The 20,955-nt window shown below is 39.3% G+C and overlaps 1 protein-coding gene across 3 annotated transcripts in view; it reads left to right on the top strand.

The window, feature by feature from the left end:
- The window catches only part of GPHN (gephyrin), a 531,607-nt gene that overhangs the window by 470,435 nt on the left and 40,217 nt on the right, over positions 1–20,955 (top strand). For all 3 annotated transcript variants that reach the window (XM_061156856.1, XM_061156854.1, XM_061156855.1), the window contains one exon: positions 7,763–7,884. In XM_061156856.1, the coding sequence (XP_061012839.1) occupies positions 7,763–7,884 (122 nt within the window). The remainder of the gene's footprint in view (positions 1–7,762; positions 7,885–20,955) is intronic.

The following is a 20,955-nucleotide window of genomic DNA, read 5'->3' as shown; positions in this document are numbered from 1 at the left end:
TCCTCCTGGGGGTTTAACAAAAGAGGTTTCAAATGTTTTGGTTTTTTACTTTAATTTTGAAGCAATTTATAACAATAAAAATGATAATCACTGAATATTCAGAATAATATTCATCCTCTGTTCTAAAAGTACTTTCAAACTATCCACTTAAAAAATAGTCACATTTGAGTTACCTTTTATTGGGTGAGAATTTTTAGGACTTCAAGCCCAGGAGACAGCGTCTCAAGTAACCCTGAGAGAACTGCTACAAGGAGGAGGGGTGGGTCAAGCTATATAGAAGTTTGTAACAAAGAGTGGGTACTCTGATCATCCAGAAAAACATCTACTTCTGCTTCATTGACTACACTAAAGCCTTTGACTGTGTGGATCACAACAAACTGTGGAAAATTCTTTAAAAGATGGGGATACCAGACCACCTTACCTGCCTCCAGGGAAATCTGTATGCAGGTCAAGAAGCAATGGTTAGAACCAGACATAGAACAAAGGACTGGTTCAAAATTGGGGAAGGAGTATGTCCAGGCTGTATATTGTCATCCTGCTTATTTAACTTAAATACAGAGTACATCATGTGAAGTGTCATGCTGGATGAATCCCAAGCTGGAGTCAAGATTGCCAGGAGAAATATCAACAACCTCAGATACCTCTCTAATGGAAGAAAGTGAAGAGGAACTAAAGAACCTCTGGATGAAAGTGAAAGAGAAGAGTGAAAAAGCTGGCTTAAAACTCAGCATTCAAAAAAATGAAGATCATGTCATCCTGTCCCATCACCTCATGGCAAATAGATGGGGAAACAATGGAAACACTGACAGACTTTGTTTTCTTGGGCTCCAGAATCACTGCAGAGAGTGATTATAGCCATGAAATTAAAAGACGCTTGCTCCTTGGAAGAAAAGTTATGACAAACCTAGACAGCATATTATAAAGGAGATTCATCACTTTGCTGACAAAGGTCCATCTAGTCAAAGTTACAGTTTTTCCAGTAGTCATGTATGGATGTGAGAGCTGAACTATAAAGTAGGCTAAGCATCGAAAAATTGATGCTTTCAAATTGTGGTGCTGGAGAAGACTCTGGAGAGTCCCTTGGAGACTCAAGGAGATCAAACTAGTCAATCCTAAAGGAAATCAACACTGAATAATGCTTTGGCCACCTGATACAAATAGCTGACTCATTGGAAAACACTCTGATGCTGGGAAAGATTGAGGGCAGGAGGAGAAGGGGGCAACAGAAGATGAGATGGTTGGATGGCATCACTGACTCAATGGACATGAGTTTGGGTAAATTCCGGGAGTTGGTGATGGACAGGGAAGCCTGGCGTGCCGCAGTCCGTGGGGTCACAAAGAGTCTGACACAGCTGAGCTACTGAACTGAATTGGAGCACAAAAACTTTCCATATATGGTTCTAGGTTCTTTGGCTGGTCTGATAATTAAAATGACAGATTACTGGAGAAAATATCAATCTTGTACATACAGGAATCCCATAAAAATATGAGACTCAAAAGCAGTCATGCATTTGAGGTTTGTATACAATCTGAACTGAGGAAGGGAAAGGCCCTGGGACTTCAAAGGGGCAGAAGGGCAGTTCACAGGAAGATGAGAAGAGCAGATGTTTTATAATCAGTCGTTTGCCCTGCCATACAGGTATGTCTTTCAGGTGAAAAATTTTCTCCTGGTAATAGCTCTTTTTCTGGGCCAGGTCCCCTGTCCAAGTTCTTAGGCAGTCAAGGGAGTCATAAAAGTTTTTGTTGAGTCTGCTAGGTTTTGATTGCCTTCAGCTCAAAATAATCCACGTACCAAAGAGGTTCATTTTGCAGTGGTGTATGCTGCTCCCCTGCTAAACAAAATAAATTTCAGCTAACTTTGAGAGCTCAACAAAAAAGATCAGTGCATGCTACGTCACTTCAGTCATGTCCAACTCTTTGTGACCTCACAGAACTAGCCTCACCACCAGGCTCCTCTGTCCATGAGATTCTCCAGGCAAGAATACTGTAGTGGGTTACCATTTCCTTCTCCAGGGGCTCTTCCAGGCCCAGGGATTGAACCATGTCTCATGTCTCCTGCATTGACAAGTAGGTTCTTTTCCACTAGCGCCACCTGGGAAACCCTCTACTTGTAACTTCATCACTAAGTTATCTTGAACATGCTGCTGCTCCTCTCTGGTATTCCTGCCACGCCATCTATAAAATGAGTCTTCCAGGCTGGACAGGCTCCCAGCTCTAACGCAGTGTCACTAGTTCTAAACAGCCCCACCCAAATCTTACAATGAAATCCTCCAACCACCTTTATTATCTGGAAACCAGCATCTGTCAGAACTTTTCCATAGCTCAAAGTTTAACCCTCGTTCTGTTTTTCCTGAGCTTTCTTGCTTTGTGAATGATCCTTTCAAGATCCCAGGAATAAAGCTGTCCCCAAATCTTGAAGCAGATAAAAAGCAACAGCAGTATAAGAGAGTAAGCTCCAGGAGTTGGTGATGAATAGGGAAGCCTGGAGTGCTGCAGTCCATGAGGTCGCAGAGTCGGACACAGCTGAGCAACCGGACTGACTGACTGACTGATTGAATACAAGAGAAGAAGAAATTTGTGGGCTCTTTCCCCTTCCTCTCCTTAGTTTTACCTCTGACCAATTTAAAAATTTGTTATACTTTTCCTGGAAACTTGAAAAGTTGAATTTGGAATCCAGTCAATGAGAGAAAAAAGGATCAGAGCTTAATATAAATGCTAGACTTACCATCTTAGATAACAACTTCTCCCAACACAGACTTAGAAGACCTCAGTAAAGTACAATGTAACCAAAATGAGAATACTGCTGGCATGAGGTCTTGCCTAAGTGTGGTGGGGACTTCAATGACTATCATGATCTTAGTACAGAGACCACCTGGGAAACCTGCTGATCATACAGAGCTGTGTATGATAAAGTTTCTGAACAAGGGAGAGCATCACCTTGATAGAGTGCTGAGTTTTCCAAATTTGCTGGCATTTTGAGTGCAGCACTTTCACAGCATCGTCTTTTAGGATTTGAAATAGCTCAACTGGAATTCCATCACATCCACTAGCTTTGTTTGTCGTGATGCTTCCTAAGGCCCACCTGACTTCACATTCCAGGATGTCCAGCTCTAGGTGAATGTGAGTGATCACACCTTTGTGATTATCTGGGTCGTGAAGATCTTCTTTGTACAGTTCTTCTGTGTATTCTTGCCACCTCTTCTTAATATCTTCTGCTTCTGTTAGGTCCATACCATTTCTGTCCTTTATTGAGCCCATTTTTGCATGAAATGTTCCCTTGGTATCTCTAATTTTCTTGAAGAGATCTCTAGTCTTTCCCATTCTATTGTTTTCCTCTATTTCTTTGCACTGATGGCTGAGGAAGGCTTTCTTATCTCTCCTTGCTATTCTTTGGAACTCTGCATTCAAATAGGTATATCTTTCCTTTTCTCCTTTGCTTTTCACTTCTCTTCTTTTCACAGCTATTTGTAAGACCTCCTCAAACAGCCATTTTGCTTTTTTGCATTTCTTTTTCTTGGGGATGGTCTTGATCCCTGTCTCCTGTACAGTGTTACGAACCTCCGTCCATAGTTCATCAAGCTCTCTGTCTATCAGATCTAGTCCCTTAAATCTATTTCTCACTTCCACTGTATAATCATAAGGGATTTGATTTAGGTCATACCTGAATGGTCTAGTGGTTTTCCCTACTTTCTTCAATTTAAGTCTGAATTTGGCAATAAGGAGTTCATGATCTGAGACAGACTCAGCTCCCAGTCTTGTTTTTGCTGACTGTATAGAGCTTCTCCATCTTTGACTGCAAAGAATATAATCAATCTTATTTCAGTGTTGGCCATCTGGTGATATCCATGTGTAGAGTCTTCTCTTGTGTTGTTGGAAGAGGGTGTTTGCTATGACCAGTGCATTCTCTTGGCAAAATCAATTAGCCTTTGCCCTGCTTCATTCTGTACTCCAAGGCCAAATTTGCCTGTTACTCCAGGTGTTTCTTGACTTCCTACTTTTGCATTCCAGTCCAGATGAAAAGGACATCTTTTTTGGGTGTTAGTTCTAAAAGGTCTTGTAGATCTTCATAGAACCGTTCAACTTCAGCTTCTTCAGCATTACTGGTCGGGGCATAGACTTGGATTACCATGATATTGAATGGTTTGCCTTGGAAACGAACAGAGATCATTCTGTCGTTTTTGAGATTGCATCCAAGTACTGCATTTCAGACTCTTTTGTTGACTATGATGGCTACTCCATTTCTTCTAAGGGATTCCTGCCCACAGTAGTAGATATAATGGTCATCTGAGTTAAATTCACCCATTCCAGTCCATTTTAGTTCTCTGATTCCTAGAATGTTGACGTTCACTCTTGCCATCTCCTGTTTGACCGCTTCCAATTTTCCTTGATTCATGGACATAACATTCCAGGTTCCTATGCAATATTGCTCTTTACAGCATCGGACCCTGCTTCTATCACCAGTCCCATCCACAACTGGGTGTTGTTTTTGCTTTGGCTCCATCCCTTCATTCTTTCTGGAGTTATTTCTCCACTGATCTCCAATAGCATATTGGGTACCTACCGACCTGGGGAGTTCATCTTTCAGTGTCCTATCTTTTTGCCTTTTCACACTGTTCATGGGATTGTCAAGGCAAGAATACTGAAGTGGTTTGCCATTCCCTTCTCCAGTGGACCATATTCTGTCAGACCTCTCCACCATGACCCGCACATCTTGGGTGGCACCACACAGCATGGTTTAGTTTCACTGAGTTAGACAAGGCTGTGGTCCATGTGATCAGATCGGCTAGTTTTCTGTGATTGTGGTTTCAGTCTGTCTGCCCTCTGATGCCCTCCTTCAGCGCCTACAGTCTTACTTGGGTTTCTCTTACCTTGGACGTGGAGTATCTCTTCATAGCTGCTCCAACAAAGCACAGCGCTGCTCCCTACCTTGGACTTGGGGTATCTCCTCACGGCCTCCGGTCCTGACCTTGGACATGGAGTATCTCCTCTCTGCTGTCACTCCTGACCTTGGACGTGGGGTATCTCCTCTTGGCCGCTCCTGTGCCATGCCCTCAAAAGGATACTTATAGGATTTTGAGGACTGGGATTGGTCATGGGCTGGTTGTAAGGTAGTTTGTAAATGTGGTCTAGGCAGAGACTGATCACATTTTGTAAAGTAGGTGAATTGCTGAAACAGCTTCATTTTTTCTTTGGAATAAGAGTCCATATGGATTTACCATTTTCTCTATTTGTCCATGATGTTATAGGAATATATAGGTCTGAATAATCTTGTGTTATAACAATTTGACTTAAGGTAGTTTGTGTTAAATATCATGGTTTGGTATACTTTGTCTGTTTTGCAAGTTGATATATCTATTTTCTCTCAGAAAAAAAGAGTTTGTTGGCAAGATAGCCAGTTATAAGGCTTTTGAAGAAATTCAGATATATTGAATACCTGAAATTCATAAGAATGGGGAGTTGATAAGAGAGTGAATGGAAACCTAGGGTCATTGAGGAATGGAGTAAGGATTAAGGATTGAAACCTTTGGGAAGATAGTAGACTACAAAGGGAAAAAAAATCAAAGGTTAAATGTTTGAAAGCTGGAAGTACAAAGGCACCATTGATGGTAACAGAAACAGGAAATTGAAATTTGGCATTTGGCAGATAAGAAAGTAATAAGATATGAAGATAATGGGTTATGTTTTTTTACTTTGTATTGTAGGTTTTCTTTTGTATTTTAACTATAATAAGTTTTAGGCATCATTCTAGAGATGACCAGAAGATGTCAGAAAATTAGATTCCATTTTAATGAGGAATATTGTGAATTTATTCTAGTGTATGCAACCTTATAATCTTTCGTTCAATTCTGCATATTTTCTTTGAAAATACTTAAAATGCGCTGGAAATCCCACACCTTCATTTAACTAGCTAATATTTCATTATGTCAGTTTTAGAGACAAACAGCCAGTGATCTCTAATTGTTCTATTATTTCTGGAACTTTGTGCAGCAGAATAACAGAGAAGAACATGAATGGCAAAGAAATCGCCCTATTAACAGGGAAATCTTATTCCTTAGTTGGTGGTCAGTACCCTTTGTGAAAAAAAATCTTTTCTGTCCGTTGCAACTTGTCTGATTAATGCAGTTAAAAAGCTGTAAGTCTTGGCCTTTATAAAATTATAATAAGTTCAATAACTATGTGTTAGTTAAGATCAGAAAATCAACCTATATTAGTACTGCAATAGCAATTTTCCCAGCTCTGCCAGTGACAAAGGATACGAGTGGGTTGCAGTGTCACATGGCGTCTGATTAAGTTAGATTAGTGCAGAATTTGAAGGGAAGTCTCCCAGGTGACAGTGAATAAGATGATCAAAGTCTTTCTCCAGATATTTTAAGGGGACAGTTGGTTGAAAAGCTACTACTTTTCCAGCATAAAGCCAAAAGTCCAGCTACATGATATCACTAATGAGTTGGAAGGAAAGACTGAAGGGGCTTGAGGTTACTGTTTGGCAATACTGATATAGAAAGCCCTAGGTATTAACCATATTAACAGCCTAAGTGTCTGAAATATGCAGGCTTGACTTCAGCCTCCTAAGATAATATTTCAGGTTTTCTCACTTCAAAGATGTACTTTTTTTTCATTTTCTAATTTTCTGAAATCAGAGTACATCTTAAAATTGTATAAAGTTGCATGTTGAGTGTGTGTGTGTGTGTTAAGGACCGCCTACTCTTTAGTATTTTATAATCTAATGTAAATCTATGTTCACATTATCAACTGATTCCATCTATACTAGTATGTGGAAGTAACAATATTAAAGCAATAGGAATTAGGTGCTTTTTCAATATTTAATAAAGAAAGTACAGAGAATTGCATTTATTTCCTATTTGTCTATATTAACTGAGTGTTCATTATCTCAATCCTAACAGCTGCCTTTCAAGGTAGTTATTACCACTACTGTGTATTATAAATGGGGATATTATGGCATAACATATTTGGGCAACTTGAATTTGAACCTCATCTGAATAAGGCAGACTCTTGCTACTATGCCATACTGCCTCACTAGGACATCCTAACATAAAAGAAATTTCTTATAGTTTTCTTTATTGACATATAATTGTAGATATTAAATCTCTAAAGGAAGATTCAGTTCAAAGTCATGGAATTGTGAGTGTATGCAGTTAAGTATTACTTGTTTAAGTTTGCTAATATAGACAAAATATCTGGCTCTTTATCCTTCAAATAAGTTTAACTTTTTTGGTATTACTGATCCCGCTTCACAAAAGATATCCAAAAGCTTGAAAGAAAAGATAAAATATCAGTCTCTTCAGACTTGAGAATATCATGTCAGAGTCTCTACCTTAAGTATTCTCAGTGAAAGACAGTTTGGAAAATAATAGTGAAAGAGAAAATAGAAAGTTTGTTGTGTGTGTTTTGTTTTTGGTTTTTTTTTTTTCCCGGTTTGACCCAGTAAACAGCCGGTGGGAAGGCCACTATCTCCAGAGCACTATTTTGTCAAATTATAACCAAAGCTTGTGTGATATTTGACCTACTGTTTAGTCACTTGAATTTCTGCATGTTTTTTAATTCTGGAGAAATGTTTTTTCATTCTCCTGGCTTTCACTATTTACCAAAGATCCTTTGAGTATTTATCTTTCTGGTGCCAGATAATGTTGTAGGTGCTATATATGCTAAACTCTGTTTATTAGATCTATTTTTTTTCCCATTAACAATAGGCAGTATTATCCTAAGAAAATAATTTGTGGTGGTTTTTTTGGCTTTGTAGTTGCTAAATCCTGAAGACGACCTCTTACCAGGAAAGATTCGAGACAGCAATCGTTCAACCCTCTTAGCAACAATTCAGGAACATGGTTACCCCACAATCAACTTGGGAATTGTGGGAGACAAGTAAGTATTGGATTTTATTTTGAAGTTGTTATGGTACAAATACAAATTTGGGGTATACTAACTAGGTGAGATTGTTGCTAAAGAGAAAGGGATTTAATTCCATAATTTCCACTTATTTCATTCTTCAAAAGCCAAAGATTTGTGGAGGTGTCTATTTCCTTTAGTGGTAGACATTTTTCTGGAAAGCCTTTTACAACCAGAGAAATACGTTGCTCTGCTATGGGTGTTATTCCTATTCACACTTTTACTAGTTTCAAGAAAGATAAGGAAGATACAGGCAAGATGAGTAAGAGAGAAATGTCAAAATTAGCACTAACTGATGCTTTGAAGTTTAAGTACAATTATTTCCTAGGACTCTTGTGTTGATTTTTGTGTTCTTATATAACTTGAGTTTCTCCAGACTTCACCCACCTGTAAGTACAAAAGGAGGCACATTGACTATAATTGCGCATCTCCAAAAGCACATTACCCCCATTTACTCAATTAACTCAGCTGTCTGCTAAATTCCCCAAGTATTTCTCTAAATCTCCAACTGCATCTCAGATACTTGTGATCAAAATCAAGTCTGCTCTTCCTGAGCAACCCCTTCCATGCAAAATGCCACCTTTCACCAGGCACTATTTCCAGTTCACAAGAGTTGTGCCTGCCTTTAGTAACCCTCAAATATCAGCCTGCTGGAGACAAAGGTGGGAGACAGATGTGAGTGATAGATACCCTGATGTATCTGTCACCCATAACTGCCTCTTTCTGTCTTATCACCACCTTGTCACTAAGAAAAGCTCATTATGCCTGGCTCCTTCTGCTCTAACGATGAGTGCTTTCCCAGGGCTCAAATATGCTTTTGAGGAGGGTCTGCCCTACCATTCCACAAGCTATGTTCAGACACCTATAAACCCCAGCTTAGGCTCAAACTGGACACAGTATGGTCCAGACCTAAAACACAGCATCTTGCCAGTAACCCGAAAGGTAATAGTTTTTAATGTTAATCTCACCTTTTAAAGTTCTCCTCTTACCTCTTGATTTTTTCTTTTTCTGAGAACACTGGAGTAAAGGCTACTAGACATATTTTTCAAACATTTTTTTTTTAATTCACCATTTATAATTACCTGAAAGTTTAGTGCTAGAGAAGTCCATATAGGTAAGTAAACAGCCAGCTTAGAACCCATGCTGGTAAAGTCAGTACTACAGGTCACCTAGTATTAACTTGCCTCGGACGCCCCAGCCCTGGGAAGGAAAAGAAAGAACCCACTGAAAAGACAAGGAGTAGGTTAAATTTGAACCTGACCAGTAACTTGTCTTTTTTTTTTAAAGATTTTTAAGATAACATTTATTTCTTAAGAGTTAACATGCATAATGGGAAACCAAAAAATGCAAAAAGCGAAGTCATTCAACAGGCAGTTTACCATTTGATGTGTCCTTCTAGGTTAATTTGTGCATTGCACAACTAAACATCCATTTTTATGTAAGTATGATCATACAGTTATGTAACAGGCTGTTTCACACATTATGAATGTTTACTGTCTCAAAGTCCCAAAGCTATGAGTATTTTGATAACCAAGAATACACCACACCAACTCAATCTGGAAGGAAAAAAATATATAATCCTGCCTTTCTTGGTGACAAAAACTTCAGAAAAGACAAAAATGGCAACAGTCCTCTAGATAAAGATAAAGTATTTATGATTAAAATACTACATTCCTTAATGTTCAGTTAAAAGTGAGACATAAAGCAACAGCGTACACCAAGTATAATACTTCTAAGAGGGTTCATCATTATCCAATCTAAACTGTTAAAGAAATATGTTTCCTTTGAATACTTAACAATGCATTCCTATTGTACAATCAAGAGATGCACACACATGGATGGTTATCATCAAAATGTAAATATACATACATCACTTCCTTCATACTTCCTTCTGCCCCTCTGCTGCCAGCCTAAGTGAGCAAGGCCTGATGTACATTTCTCAGAGACGGTCATATCTAAAAATTATCCTGATGCAGATACACCTTTAAAGATGACAAAAATTAATTTCTGAAAAGAAATAGGATGAATCCAAGAGTTCCAACAGCACAGAGCAGGCCTGAAGTTCTAAGGAACAAACTCATCAGATTTTGAGTTTGTTTCCTACCCACTGCTAACTCTGGCCCTGCCACCAGGTGCATTCATGAGCTCTAAGACTATCATAAGGTAAAAGGTGCTTTTTGTTTGTGTGTATCATTTTTACCTTATGCTGTTCTAGACTACAGTTCTGTTCATTCTCTCCTCCTAATGTTGTACTTTTGTATTAAAAAGGAAGTAACTTGTTATATATACTACATGTTGCATTGTCTTACTACGAAAGCCAAAACACTATTAAAAGGTTACTGTGTTGATAAGCTAATATTTGATTGTCTGGGGCTAATTGTTGACTTGCTATAGACATTTCCCAATAATTAATGTACCAATAATTTCCCAATAATTAATTAAGAACAACAAAACTGTAAGCTAGATATAGGCAATTCTGAGAATATGCAGATCTTTGGTGTAGTCTTTTCTTGGACTGACTATCTTACATAAAACTGAGAACAATTTTTTAAAGTACAATTGATGCAAATCTAAATTTTCTCAGTCTTAGAGTGCTATATTGAAAAAGCCCAAAGTAAATGGTTTAAAACGCAGAGGTGGAATGTGGGAGGAAAGAATTTATAACTGTTCAGATGGAAATCTTTGCTGGGAATTTAGCAGAGGAAACAAGGTACATTTAATCTGTAGCCTGTTGATATTCTGTGAAGGGTGCCTCCCTCTTCATCCTTTGTCCTGTATAAGACATTTGCTTATGAAACAAAGGTTGTTATACAGAAGCCTTTGTGTGGAACTCTCCAGGGAAACAAGCAGAGTCTTGAGAGAAACTACCCTATGTTTAAAGCAGGGAGAGAAATAACTCAAAATGTCAGCAATCACAGAACCCTTACTCAGCTAGGCAGATAAGAGTAGGGAGTAAGAGTACTATTTTTATTACTTTCAAAAGGTTTCAGTCTGGGTCTAAATTCTACATGATTAGATTTCTCAACTCTTTTTCTTGTCACCTTCCATAACTTTAACAATAAATGTTAAAATTGAAGAATAAGACTATATAAAACATTTGTTATTGTGGTCTTTTTAATAATAGCCATTGTGACAAGTGTTAAGTGACATTTCACTGTGACTCTGATGGGTTAGTGATGTTGAGCATCTTCTCATGTGCCTATTGGCCACATGTATGAAAAAGATGAATTTTTAAACCCAGAGATGTTAATTGAACTTTCCCAGCATTATACAAGTGAGTGGCAGAGGTAGAAATGAAATCTAAATTTCTTGGAATTAGCTATCATTATGAAGAAAAGAGAATAAATATAAATATGTCAAAAGATAAGCATCATGTAGGTTGGAATGGTCTGTGAGAGTTTTAAAAAGGTGAATTTTTAGCTAGAATAGAAAGGATGGATAGGATTTGTGTAGTTAGAAAGAATGTGTTAACCAAGTAGGAAACAGGGAATGAACAAAAACAGAGAAGTAGAAATGAACAACTTAGGTCAGGACAGACTGTTTAAAATAGGAGATTTAGGAAGAAGGATACATGTAAATTTGATAGAAATTTGAGACCAAATCTTGAAAGGATTTGCAATCCAGGCAAAACTACCCAACTTGCTTAAATGTACAGCTTTTTTAAGAGCAGAATTGACATAATAAATCATTATTTTGGAAAGATAATTTGACCAGATGTTATCACATGGACTAAAGTTGGAGACCTATTAGAAATAAGAACAATACAGTTTATTTCTTGTTCAGTTCAGAAGTACTGACTGTGAATCTATGCACATCATCTGGAGAGCTTATTAAAAATGCTGAATACATGTAAATCCATGGCTGATTCATATCAATGTATGACAAAACCCACTGAAATGTTGTGAAGTGATTGGCCTCCAACTAAAAAAAAAAAAAAAAAAGGCAACACAAAAAAAAATAAATAAATAAAAATGCTGATTCTGATACAGCAAAACTGGAGTGGGCCAAGAATTTGCATTTCTAACAAGCTCCTAGGATATCAAGCCACTGTTCATGGATCACAGGAAGTAAAAGGATGTAGTATATTTAATCATGATTCAGGACTTCCTTGGTGGCTCCCATAAAGAATCTGTTTGCAATGCCGGGGACTACCTGCAATGCAGGAGATGAAGGTTCAATCCCTGGGTTGGGAAGATCCCCTGGAGAAGGAAATGGCAACCCACTCCAGATTTCTTGCCTGGGAAATCCCATGGACAGAGGAGGAGCCTGGTGGGCTACAGTCCATGGAATTGTAAGAGTCAGCTACAACTTAGCAAGTAAACCATCGCCACCACTACAAAGCCTCATTGAAATGGTACGTGTCTATTCTATAAACACAAATAAAATGCTTGCAAAACCCAGTTATTAGATCTATCACACTCTTACACCCCTCTCTAGCAAAACACCATTTCAGCTTCTTCATTCTCCATTAGTAGTTTATCCTTTCTTGGTTTTGGCAGCATCTCTTCCTATGCTCATTTCCAAGTATAAGTGTCAACCATGGCTCATGCTTGACTATCTTTCCTTCTAATTCTTTATGCTGACTCCCAAATCTAATCTCTGTCTTGAGCTATATGCCTAGATCTACCTGCTTGCTAGGTGTATTTTCTTTTAAGTTCGATAGGCAGAGCAAACTCAACATGTCCAAACTAAATTGATTGTCCCTTCTTTCCTCTCTCACTGCCCACCTCCACTGCCATCTTTTATTCCATGTCCTTGAGTTTTTTAACTTCTATACAGAGTACATCATGAGAAATGCTGGGCTGGATGAAGCACAAGCTGGAATCAAGATGGCTGGGAGAAATATCAATAACCTCAGATATGCAGATGACACCATCCTTATGGCAGAAAGTGAAGAAAAGCTAAAGAACCTCTTGATGAAAGTGAAAGAGGAGAGTGAAAAAGTTGGCTTAAAGCTCAACATTCACAAAACTAAGATCATGGCATCTGGTCCCATCACTTCATGGCAAATAGATGGGGAAACAGTGGAAACAGTGGCAGACTTTATTTTGGGGGGCTCCAAAATCACTGCAGATGGTGACTGCAGCCATGAAATTAAAAGACGCTTGCTCGTTGGAAGGGAAGTTATAACCAACCTAGACAGCATATTAAAAAGCAGAGACATTACTTTGTCAACAAAGGTCCATCTAGTCAAGGCTATGGTTTTTCCAGTAGTCATGTATGGATGTGAGAGTTGGACTATAAAGATATCTGAGCACCGAAGAATTGATGCTTTTGAACTGTGGTGTTGGAGAAGACTCTTGAGAGTCCCTTGGACTGCAAGGAGATCCAACTAGTCCATCCTAAAGGAGATCAGCCCTGAATGTTCATTGGAAGGACTGATGCTGAAGCTGAAACTCCAATACTTTGGCCACCTGATGCGAAGAACTGACTCATCTGAAAAGACCCTGATGCTGGGAAAGATTGAAGGCGGAAGGATAAGGGGACGACAGAGGATGAGATGGTTAGATGGCATCACCAACTCAATGGACATGAGTAAACTCTAGGAGTTGGTAATGGACAGGGATGCCTGGCGTGCTGCAGTCCATGGGATCGCAAAGAGTCGGACATGACTGAGCAACTGAACTGAACTCAACTGAGTTTTCTGGCTCAGCAACTGCCCACACCAGCCACCCAGTCTCCCAAGCCAGGAAAAACCTGAATGGAAAACTTGTAGCTCTCACTCACTCCTGCATTTAAATCCCTTACAATTTCCTCCATCAATATTTCTTATACTTTCCTCTCTTCCTGTCTACCATCCTGGCTTAGTTTGGGGTTCCATCTACTTTTTGTTTAGACATGTGAGACTAGCCTCTTAACTGGCCTCCCTGCTTCAAATCTTGTTGTCTTCCAACTCACCATCTATTCTGCTACCAATATGATCTTTCCATGGTGCAAATTATGTACTTATGGCAGAATTGGGGTTTTATTTTATATGGGTAAGCACACTCCCCAGGGGCTCAGGCGTTATCCTGCCTGCAATGCTAGAGCCATAGGAGATACAGGTTCGATCCCAGGTCAGGAAGATCCCCTGGAGAAGGACATGGCAACCCACTCCAATATTCTTGCCTGGAGAATTCCACGGACAGAGGAGCCTGGCAGGCTACAGTCCATGTGGTCGCAAAGAGTCAGACATGACTGAACAACTTTCATTTCACTTGGTACTACAGAGATGAATAAGATAGTTATTAGTAAGAACTATAAAGAAGATTTCAATTCTATATCACTCCCCTCTTTCCTCCCCAGTTATTCCATACCCATTACCTCCAGCCTCCTCACTCCAAACTTGTCAGTCTTTACCTGGAAAGAGATAGGAATCTTTACTTACTACCTACTATATATATAACCCTATACTGCACTTTTTTCACTTGTCTTATTTAGGCCTCATAGTACAACAGATCCAGATAAGTGTCTTTTATCCTCCTTTTGTATGTAATATTGGGTTAGCCAAAAAGTTCTTTTGGGTTTTTCCACAAGACGTTTTGGAAAAACCCGTGTTGCTGCTGCTGCTCCTAAGTTGCTGCAGTCATGTCCGACTCTGTGCAACCCCATAGACGGCAGCCCACCAGGCTCCCCTGTCCCTGGGATTCTCCAGGCAAGAACACTGGAGTGGGTTGCCATTTCCTTCTCCAGTGCATGAAAGTGAAAAGTAAAAGTGATAGTGAAGTCGCTCAATCGTGTCTGACTCTTAGAGACCCCATGGACTGCAGCCCACCAGGCTCCTCTATCCATGGGATTTTCCAGGCAAGAATACTGGAGTGGGGTGGAAAAACCCATGAGACAAATGAAATTTTTGGCCAACCCAATACTACTGAAGCTCAAAAAAATTAAATAAGTTGTTCAGAGTCTTACCCTTTCCTATTATAATCTCTTCTTTTATCTTTCCTCCCACAACTACTCGAGCTACTTTTGCAGCATTTATTACCTTTGGGTAATTTATTATACCAAGTTCATAGTGTCTTCAGGAGTAGGAGAGAATGGAGAAGACAAAATAAGAAGTCCAACCCAGGCATGTCTAACTCTAGGATCTTTCTCCTTTTCCTCTACCATCAGTTCAGTTCAGTTCAGTCACTCAGTTGTGTCCGGCTCTTTGCGACCCCATGAATCGCAGCACGCCAGGCCTCCATGTCCATCACCAACTCCCAGACTTTACTCAGACTCATGTCCATTGAGTCGGTGATGCCATCCAGCCATCTCATCCTCTGTCGTCCCCTTCTCCTCCTGCCCCCATTCCCTCCCAGCATCAGGGTCTTTTCCAATGAGTCAACTCTTTGCATGAGGTGGCCAAAGTATTGGAGTTTCAGCTTCAGCATCAGTCCTTCTAATGAACAGCCAGGACTGATCGCCTTTAGGATGGACTAGTTGGATCTCCTTGCAGTCCAAGGGACTCTCAAGAGTCTTCTCCAACACCACAGTTCAAAAGCATCAATCCTTCGGCACTCAGCTTTCTTCACAGTCCAACTCTCACATCCATACATGACTACCAGAAAAACCATAGTCTTGACTAGATGGACCTCTGTTGGCAAAGTAATGTCTCTGCTTTTTAATATGCTGTCTAGGTTGGTCATAACTTCCCTTCCAAGGAGCAAGCGTCTTTTAATTTCATGGCTACAGTCACCATCTGCAGTGATTTTGGAGCCCCCCAAAATAAAGTCTGCCACTGTTTCCACTGTTTCCCCATCTATTTGCCATGAAGTGATGGGACCAGATGCCATGATCTTAGTTTTATGAATGTTAAGCTTTAAGCCAACTTTTTCACTCTCCTCTTTCACTTTCATCAAGAGGTTTTTTAGTTCCTCTTCACTTTCTGCCATAAGGATGGTGTCATCTGCATATCTGAGGTTATTTATATTTCTCCCAGCCATCTTGATTCCAGCTTGTGCTTCTTCCAGCCCAGCGTTTCCCATGATGTACTCTGCATATAAGTTAAATAAGCAGGGTGACAATATAGAGCCTTGAAGTACTCCTTTTCCTATTTACTTTCCTCTTAATTAGGCTTGCCGCTGCTGCTGCTAAGTCGCTTCAGTCTTGTCCGACTCTGTACGACCCCACAGACAGTAGCCCACCAGGGTCCCCCGTCCCTGGGATTCTCCAGGCAAGAATAAAGGAGTGGGCTGCCATTTCCTTCTCCAATGCATGAAATTGAAAAGTGAAAGTGAAGTCGCTCAGTCATGTTCGGCTACTAATGACCCCATGGACTGCAGCCTACCAGACTCCTCCATTCATGGGATTTTCCAGGCAAGAGTACTGGAGTTAATTAGGCTTAGCACCCACAATTTACTAATATTAAAGTTAATAAACTAAATATTATACATCCATTTTAATAGCTAAAACCTCTAAGTAAATAGTAATTGTCAGTATTTCAAAGTCCAGAGAGGAAAATTTAGTTTAACTTTGGAATTAAATACTGATTATATATATGAATGAATGAAAAGGACTTGAGCTGCAAAATCCTAGATCTTTAGGTTTTATAGAAGTAGACAGAAAAAAAGGCAGGAGGATTTATTTTTTATCATCTGGACCCCTAAATAAATCTTATTTACTGTAAAACAAACTCTTCCTTCCATAAAAAGAAAAGCCCTTTCCTATCATAATCTCTTCTTTTGTCTTCTCCCCCCGCCCCACAATTACTGGGGCCACTTTTGTAGCATTTGTTACCTTTGGGTAATTTGTTATACCAAGCTCATGGTATCTTTGGGAGTGGGAGAGAGTGGAGAGAAAAGGAGTATGGGAAAGAGAAAAGAGTGTGCATGCAATGTAAATGTATAATAATTTCGTATTCAGACCTCCATTAATTCAATTTACAAATGACCCAGAATCACAGATGGCCTATTCTAACCTTTCCCCTACTCATCATCTAAGTACTTCTGTCAGTACTTTAAGAGAAGGGAAAGAGAAATAGCTTTTAGAGAAATGAAAGGGGGAAAGCCATGAATAGCAAAAAACTGTCAAGAGACAGTTAATCTCCTTATTCCCCGACTCTCAAGATCCAGGCTACTTAGGGGAGCCCAAGTCATTGGCTCCATGTGTTTGTTCTGTTGACTTTGCTATACTTCCTGATAATCTAATATTTAGAGTTCCATTTGTGTTTGAAAGTATTCTACCTGAGGATGAGTCATTTACATATTAACATTTATTAACTCAAATCAGATATCCAACATGTGGGTAAGTCTGCTGTCTGAAAAAAACAGGAACTAACCACTTAAAACCAAGTTCTCTGACTTAGAGGAGCAAATTCTGAACAAGACCGCATCAGAACCTTAGCACAGCAAGATACTGTAGGCATGGCAAGAAGTACATTTTATTTGTTTGGGTCCTCTCTCCTTTTTCCTAATGAGTTGGCTAAAGGTTTACCCATTTTGTTTACATTTTTGAAGAAACAGCTGTTAGTTTCATTGATCTTTTCCAGTATTACTGTTCATCTTGTCTTTAATTCTATGCACGTAGAGTTTATGTGTATGTGAATGTGTATAGGAAAAAACAAGAAATTGTACTTATTTTCAGCTTCCCTGGTGGCTCAGATGGTAAAGAATCTGCCTGCAATGCAGGAGACCCAGGTTCAGTCTCTGGGTCAGGAAGATCTCCTGAAGAAGGGAATGGCAATCCACTCTAGTTTTCTTGCCTGGAAAATTCCAAGGACAGAGTAGCCTAGCAGGGTACAGCCCACGAGGTTGCGAAGAGTCAGATAAGAATAAGACTGAGCGACTAACACCCATACTCATTTTTACCTTCCATCTTCCTTCAGTTTTTTTTACTGAGTACATCATAACATCTGTCCATATCATTACGTAGTACTCTGCTACGTCATTTTAATACCTCCATATTCAGTTCAGTTCAGTCAGTCGTGTCCGACTCTTTGAAGACCCCATGGACTTCAGCACTCCAGGCCTCCCTGTCCATTACCAACTCCTAGAGTTTACTCAAACTCATGTCCATTGAGTCAGTGATGCCATCCAACCATCTCATCCTCTGTCGTCCCCTTATCCTTCCGCCTTCAGTCTTTCCTAGCATCAGGGTCTTTTCAGATGAGTCAGTTCTTCGCATCATGTGGCCAAAGTATTGGAGTTTCAGCTTCAGCATCAGTCCTTCCAATGAATGTTCAGGGCTGATTTCCTTTAGGATGGACTGGTAGGATCTCCTTGCAGTCCAAGGGACTCTGAAGAGTCTTCTCCAACACCACAGTTCAAAAGCATCAATTCTTTGGCTCTCAGCTTTCTTTATAGTCCAACTCTCACATCCATACATGACTACTGGAAAAACCATAGCCTTGACTAGATGGACCTTTGTTGACAAAGCAGTGTCTCTGCTTTTTAATATGCTGTCTAGGTTGGTCATAACTTTTCTTCCAAGGAGCAAGCGTCTTTTAATTTCATGGCTACAGTCACCATCTGCAGTGATTTTGGAGCCCCCCAAAATAAAGTCTGCCACTGTTTCCACTGTTTCCCCATCTATTTGCCATGAAGTGATGGGACCAGATGCCATGATCTTAGTTTTGTGAATGTTGAGCTTTAAGCCAACTTTTTCACTCTCCTCTTTCACTTTTATCAAGAGGCTCTTTAGTTCTTCTTCACTTTCTGCCATAAGGGTGGTGTCATCTGCATATCTGAGGTTACTGATATTTCTCCCAGCCATCTTGATTCCAGCTTGTGCTTCATCCAGCCCAGCATTTCTCATGATGTACTCTGCATATAAGTTGAATAAGCACGATGACATTATACAGCCTTGACATACTCCTTTTCCTATTTGGAACCAGTCTGTGTCCAGTTCTAACTGTTGCTTCCTGACCTCCATACATATTATTATATAGTAAAAAGTAGAATTTGACTGATGGATACAACCCCTTGTTGACAGACATTAGATTGTTCCCTAATCTTTCTCAATTGTGAGTAATTGATGAAGATCTTTACAACTAAATCTTACCATATACCCACAATTATTTGATAGCTTTTAAATTTCTATTTTATTCATTTTATGACCATTTATTGAGTGTCTGATGTATGCAGAGCTATAGTGAAAATGGGGGTAAAATGATAAATAAAATAACTGCTGTCTTCAACTGCTTGGTGGTAGGCATGTGAAACAAATTGTTCATGGCTTTATACTTAGCATTTAGAATATTGCCAGCACATGGTAGCTACTCAATGAATTCCAGGAAGTAATAGGAAAGGAAAGAGGGGAATACCGAATATAGCGTGAATATGAAACTGGTCAAACCTGGGGATGTCAAACAGGTACAAATTAGTGGGTGTTTTCAGGGCTGAAGTACTTCTAAGCGCCATCCTATTTCTACTTTGAATATGGAACAGTAGGTATCCTAGTCTTCTTTTCCCCATGACTGGTTCAAAAACCTGTTAGCCTCCTTTTGTCCTCCTAGGCAGCATGAACTATTGTTTGCTATTGTGGAGAAAGTCTTAGACAAATGAGGATGGTTGCATATGTACATAAGTACAGAGTGCTGTGTGTGCCAGCCACGACAGTTGCTGCCAGACTTGGTTAAGATATTAGGCATTTGGCATATATGTGCTTCTCTATTTTTACATTTTCCTCTTTTCCCTCAGGGTCCTGATGTGGCCTAAACAGGGTGGGAAAAGGATTTGTTCCTATTGAGCCAGAGTTGTTTTCTTTCCCATCACACTAACAAGCTCCATAAAAGCCAGGATAAGATTTGTCTTGGTAATCCTATGCCTTAGTAGGAGTACCTCCTCTAGATTATACAACCCTGCCTTCTTATCCTATACCACCCTCCTTTTCCATGGTACCTAGAAACTTCCAACTGTGCAACTATCCAGAAAAATCTTACAGGGTTCCCTCAAAGTGGGTACAAAAACCTTAGCCGTGGGAGCAGATCAGAAAATATGTCTCTGACAACAAAACTGAATTAGTAACTGAGGCACGTCGCAAAAAAAAAAAGCACAATGAAAAGCTTTATACCCAGGATGATTCATTTCTGAAGAATGTGGGGTAGGATGGGGAAGCAGAATTCCAAATAGATTTAGGAAGCTTCTAATGTTAAAAGTTGGAGAGTTATCCCACTGGCTTTGGGTGATCTTACACATTTACCTCTTAAATATAACAAGCAGTGATCATGGTTCAAATATACAAAATCCACTTGGAGAAATTTTTTCTTTAATGAAGTTCAGCATCGATTGAATTTATATCATTCCTAAAACTGAGTTTAACTATTGAGCTGCTTATATTCTACATCAGTTTTGAAACAGCTTGGTAAATGTAGCTTTCAAACTGCTGACTTGTACTTTCTGTTCTAGCCTTTCAGGGGCTGGAGGGCTGGGAAGTTCCCTTAATTAAGAAAAGAATTCCCTTTTCTGGAAAATTGCCATCCCATAAGCCTACCCCATTCAAATCATGCTGGGCTTGCTTGGTTCTGTCATAAATTGATGTTTTGGATTTAAATTTCCTGATCCTACTGCTGCCAATTTGTGAAGCTGCCTCCTTGAATTAAAGCATGAAACAAGAGGAATAAGCAGTAAGATAGCAAATTGGATTCTTTTAAAACTGGCACATTTAGTAGGAATTAACAAGCTAGACTTAACAGTACAGTGATTATTTGAGCAAAGTCCAGGGCCTTAACATCCTCCAATTTGTGAACCAAACATATCCTAGCTTCCTAGTGCTTAATTTATAGAACTAGAAATCTCATATATATCAGTCAGAATTTAGATCTGGATTTAATCAGTTCATATGCTCTTTATAAACTACCAGCTTCTCTTATGGAATAAATACCCTTTTCTGTTCAGAATACAAAGTTTTAATTTTAAGTCAACATAATAGATTTATTTTCTGATCACTTATTTTCTATTGGCTAACCAAAAATATTTTTTATTGTAACAAACGTTATGGTATTGACAAAAGAGTCTTCCTACTCTTAATGACAGACTTTTTCATTCTACTACATTTGCCTTTTTTAATCCTTAGGAGTTGCTATTACAGTTGACATGACTCTTTCTTCCGAGAATTACCTCTAGATACTACTGTAATTTTAGAAATTTT

This window comes from Dama dama, chromosome 12 (assembly GCF_033118175.1).
Source record: "Dama dama isolate Ldn47 chromosome 12, ASM3311817v1, whole genome shotgun sequence".
Taxonomy (NCBI): Eukaryota; Metazoa; Chordata; class Mammalia; order Artiodactyla; family Cervidae; genus Dama; species Dama dama.
Note: the sequence above shows the minus strand (reverse complement) of the source record. Positions and strands in the feature narration are given on the sequence as shown.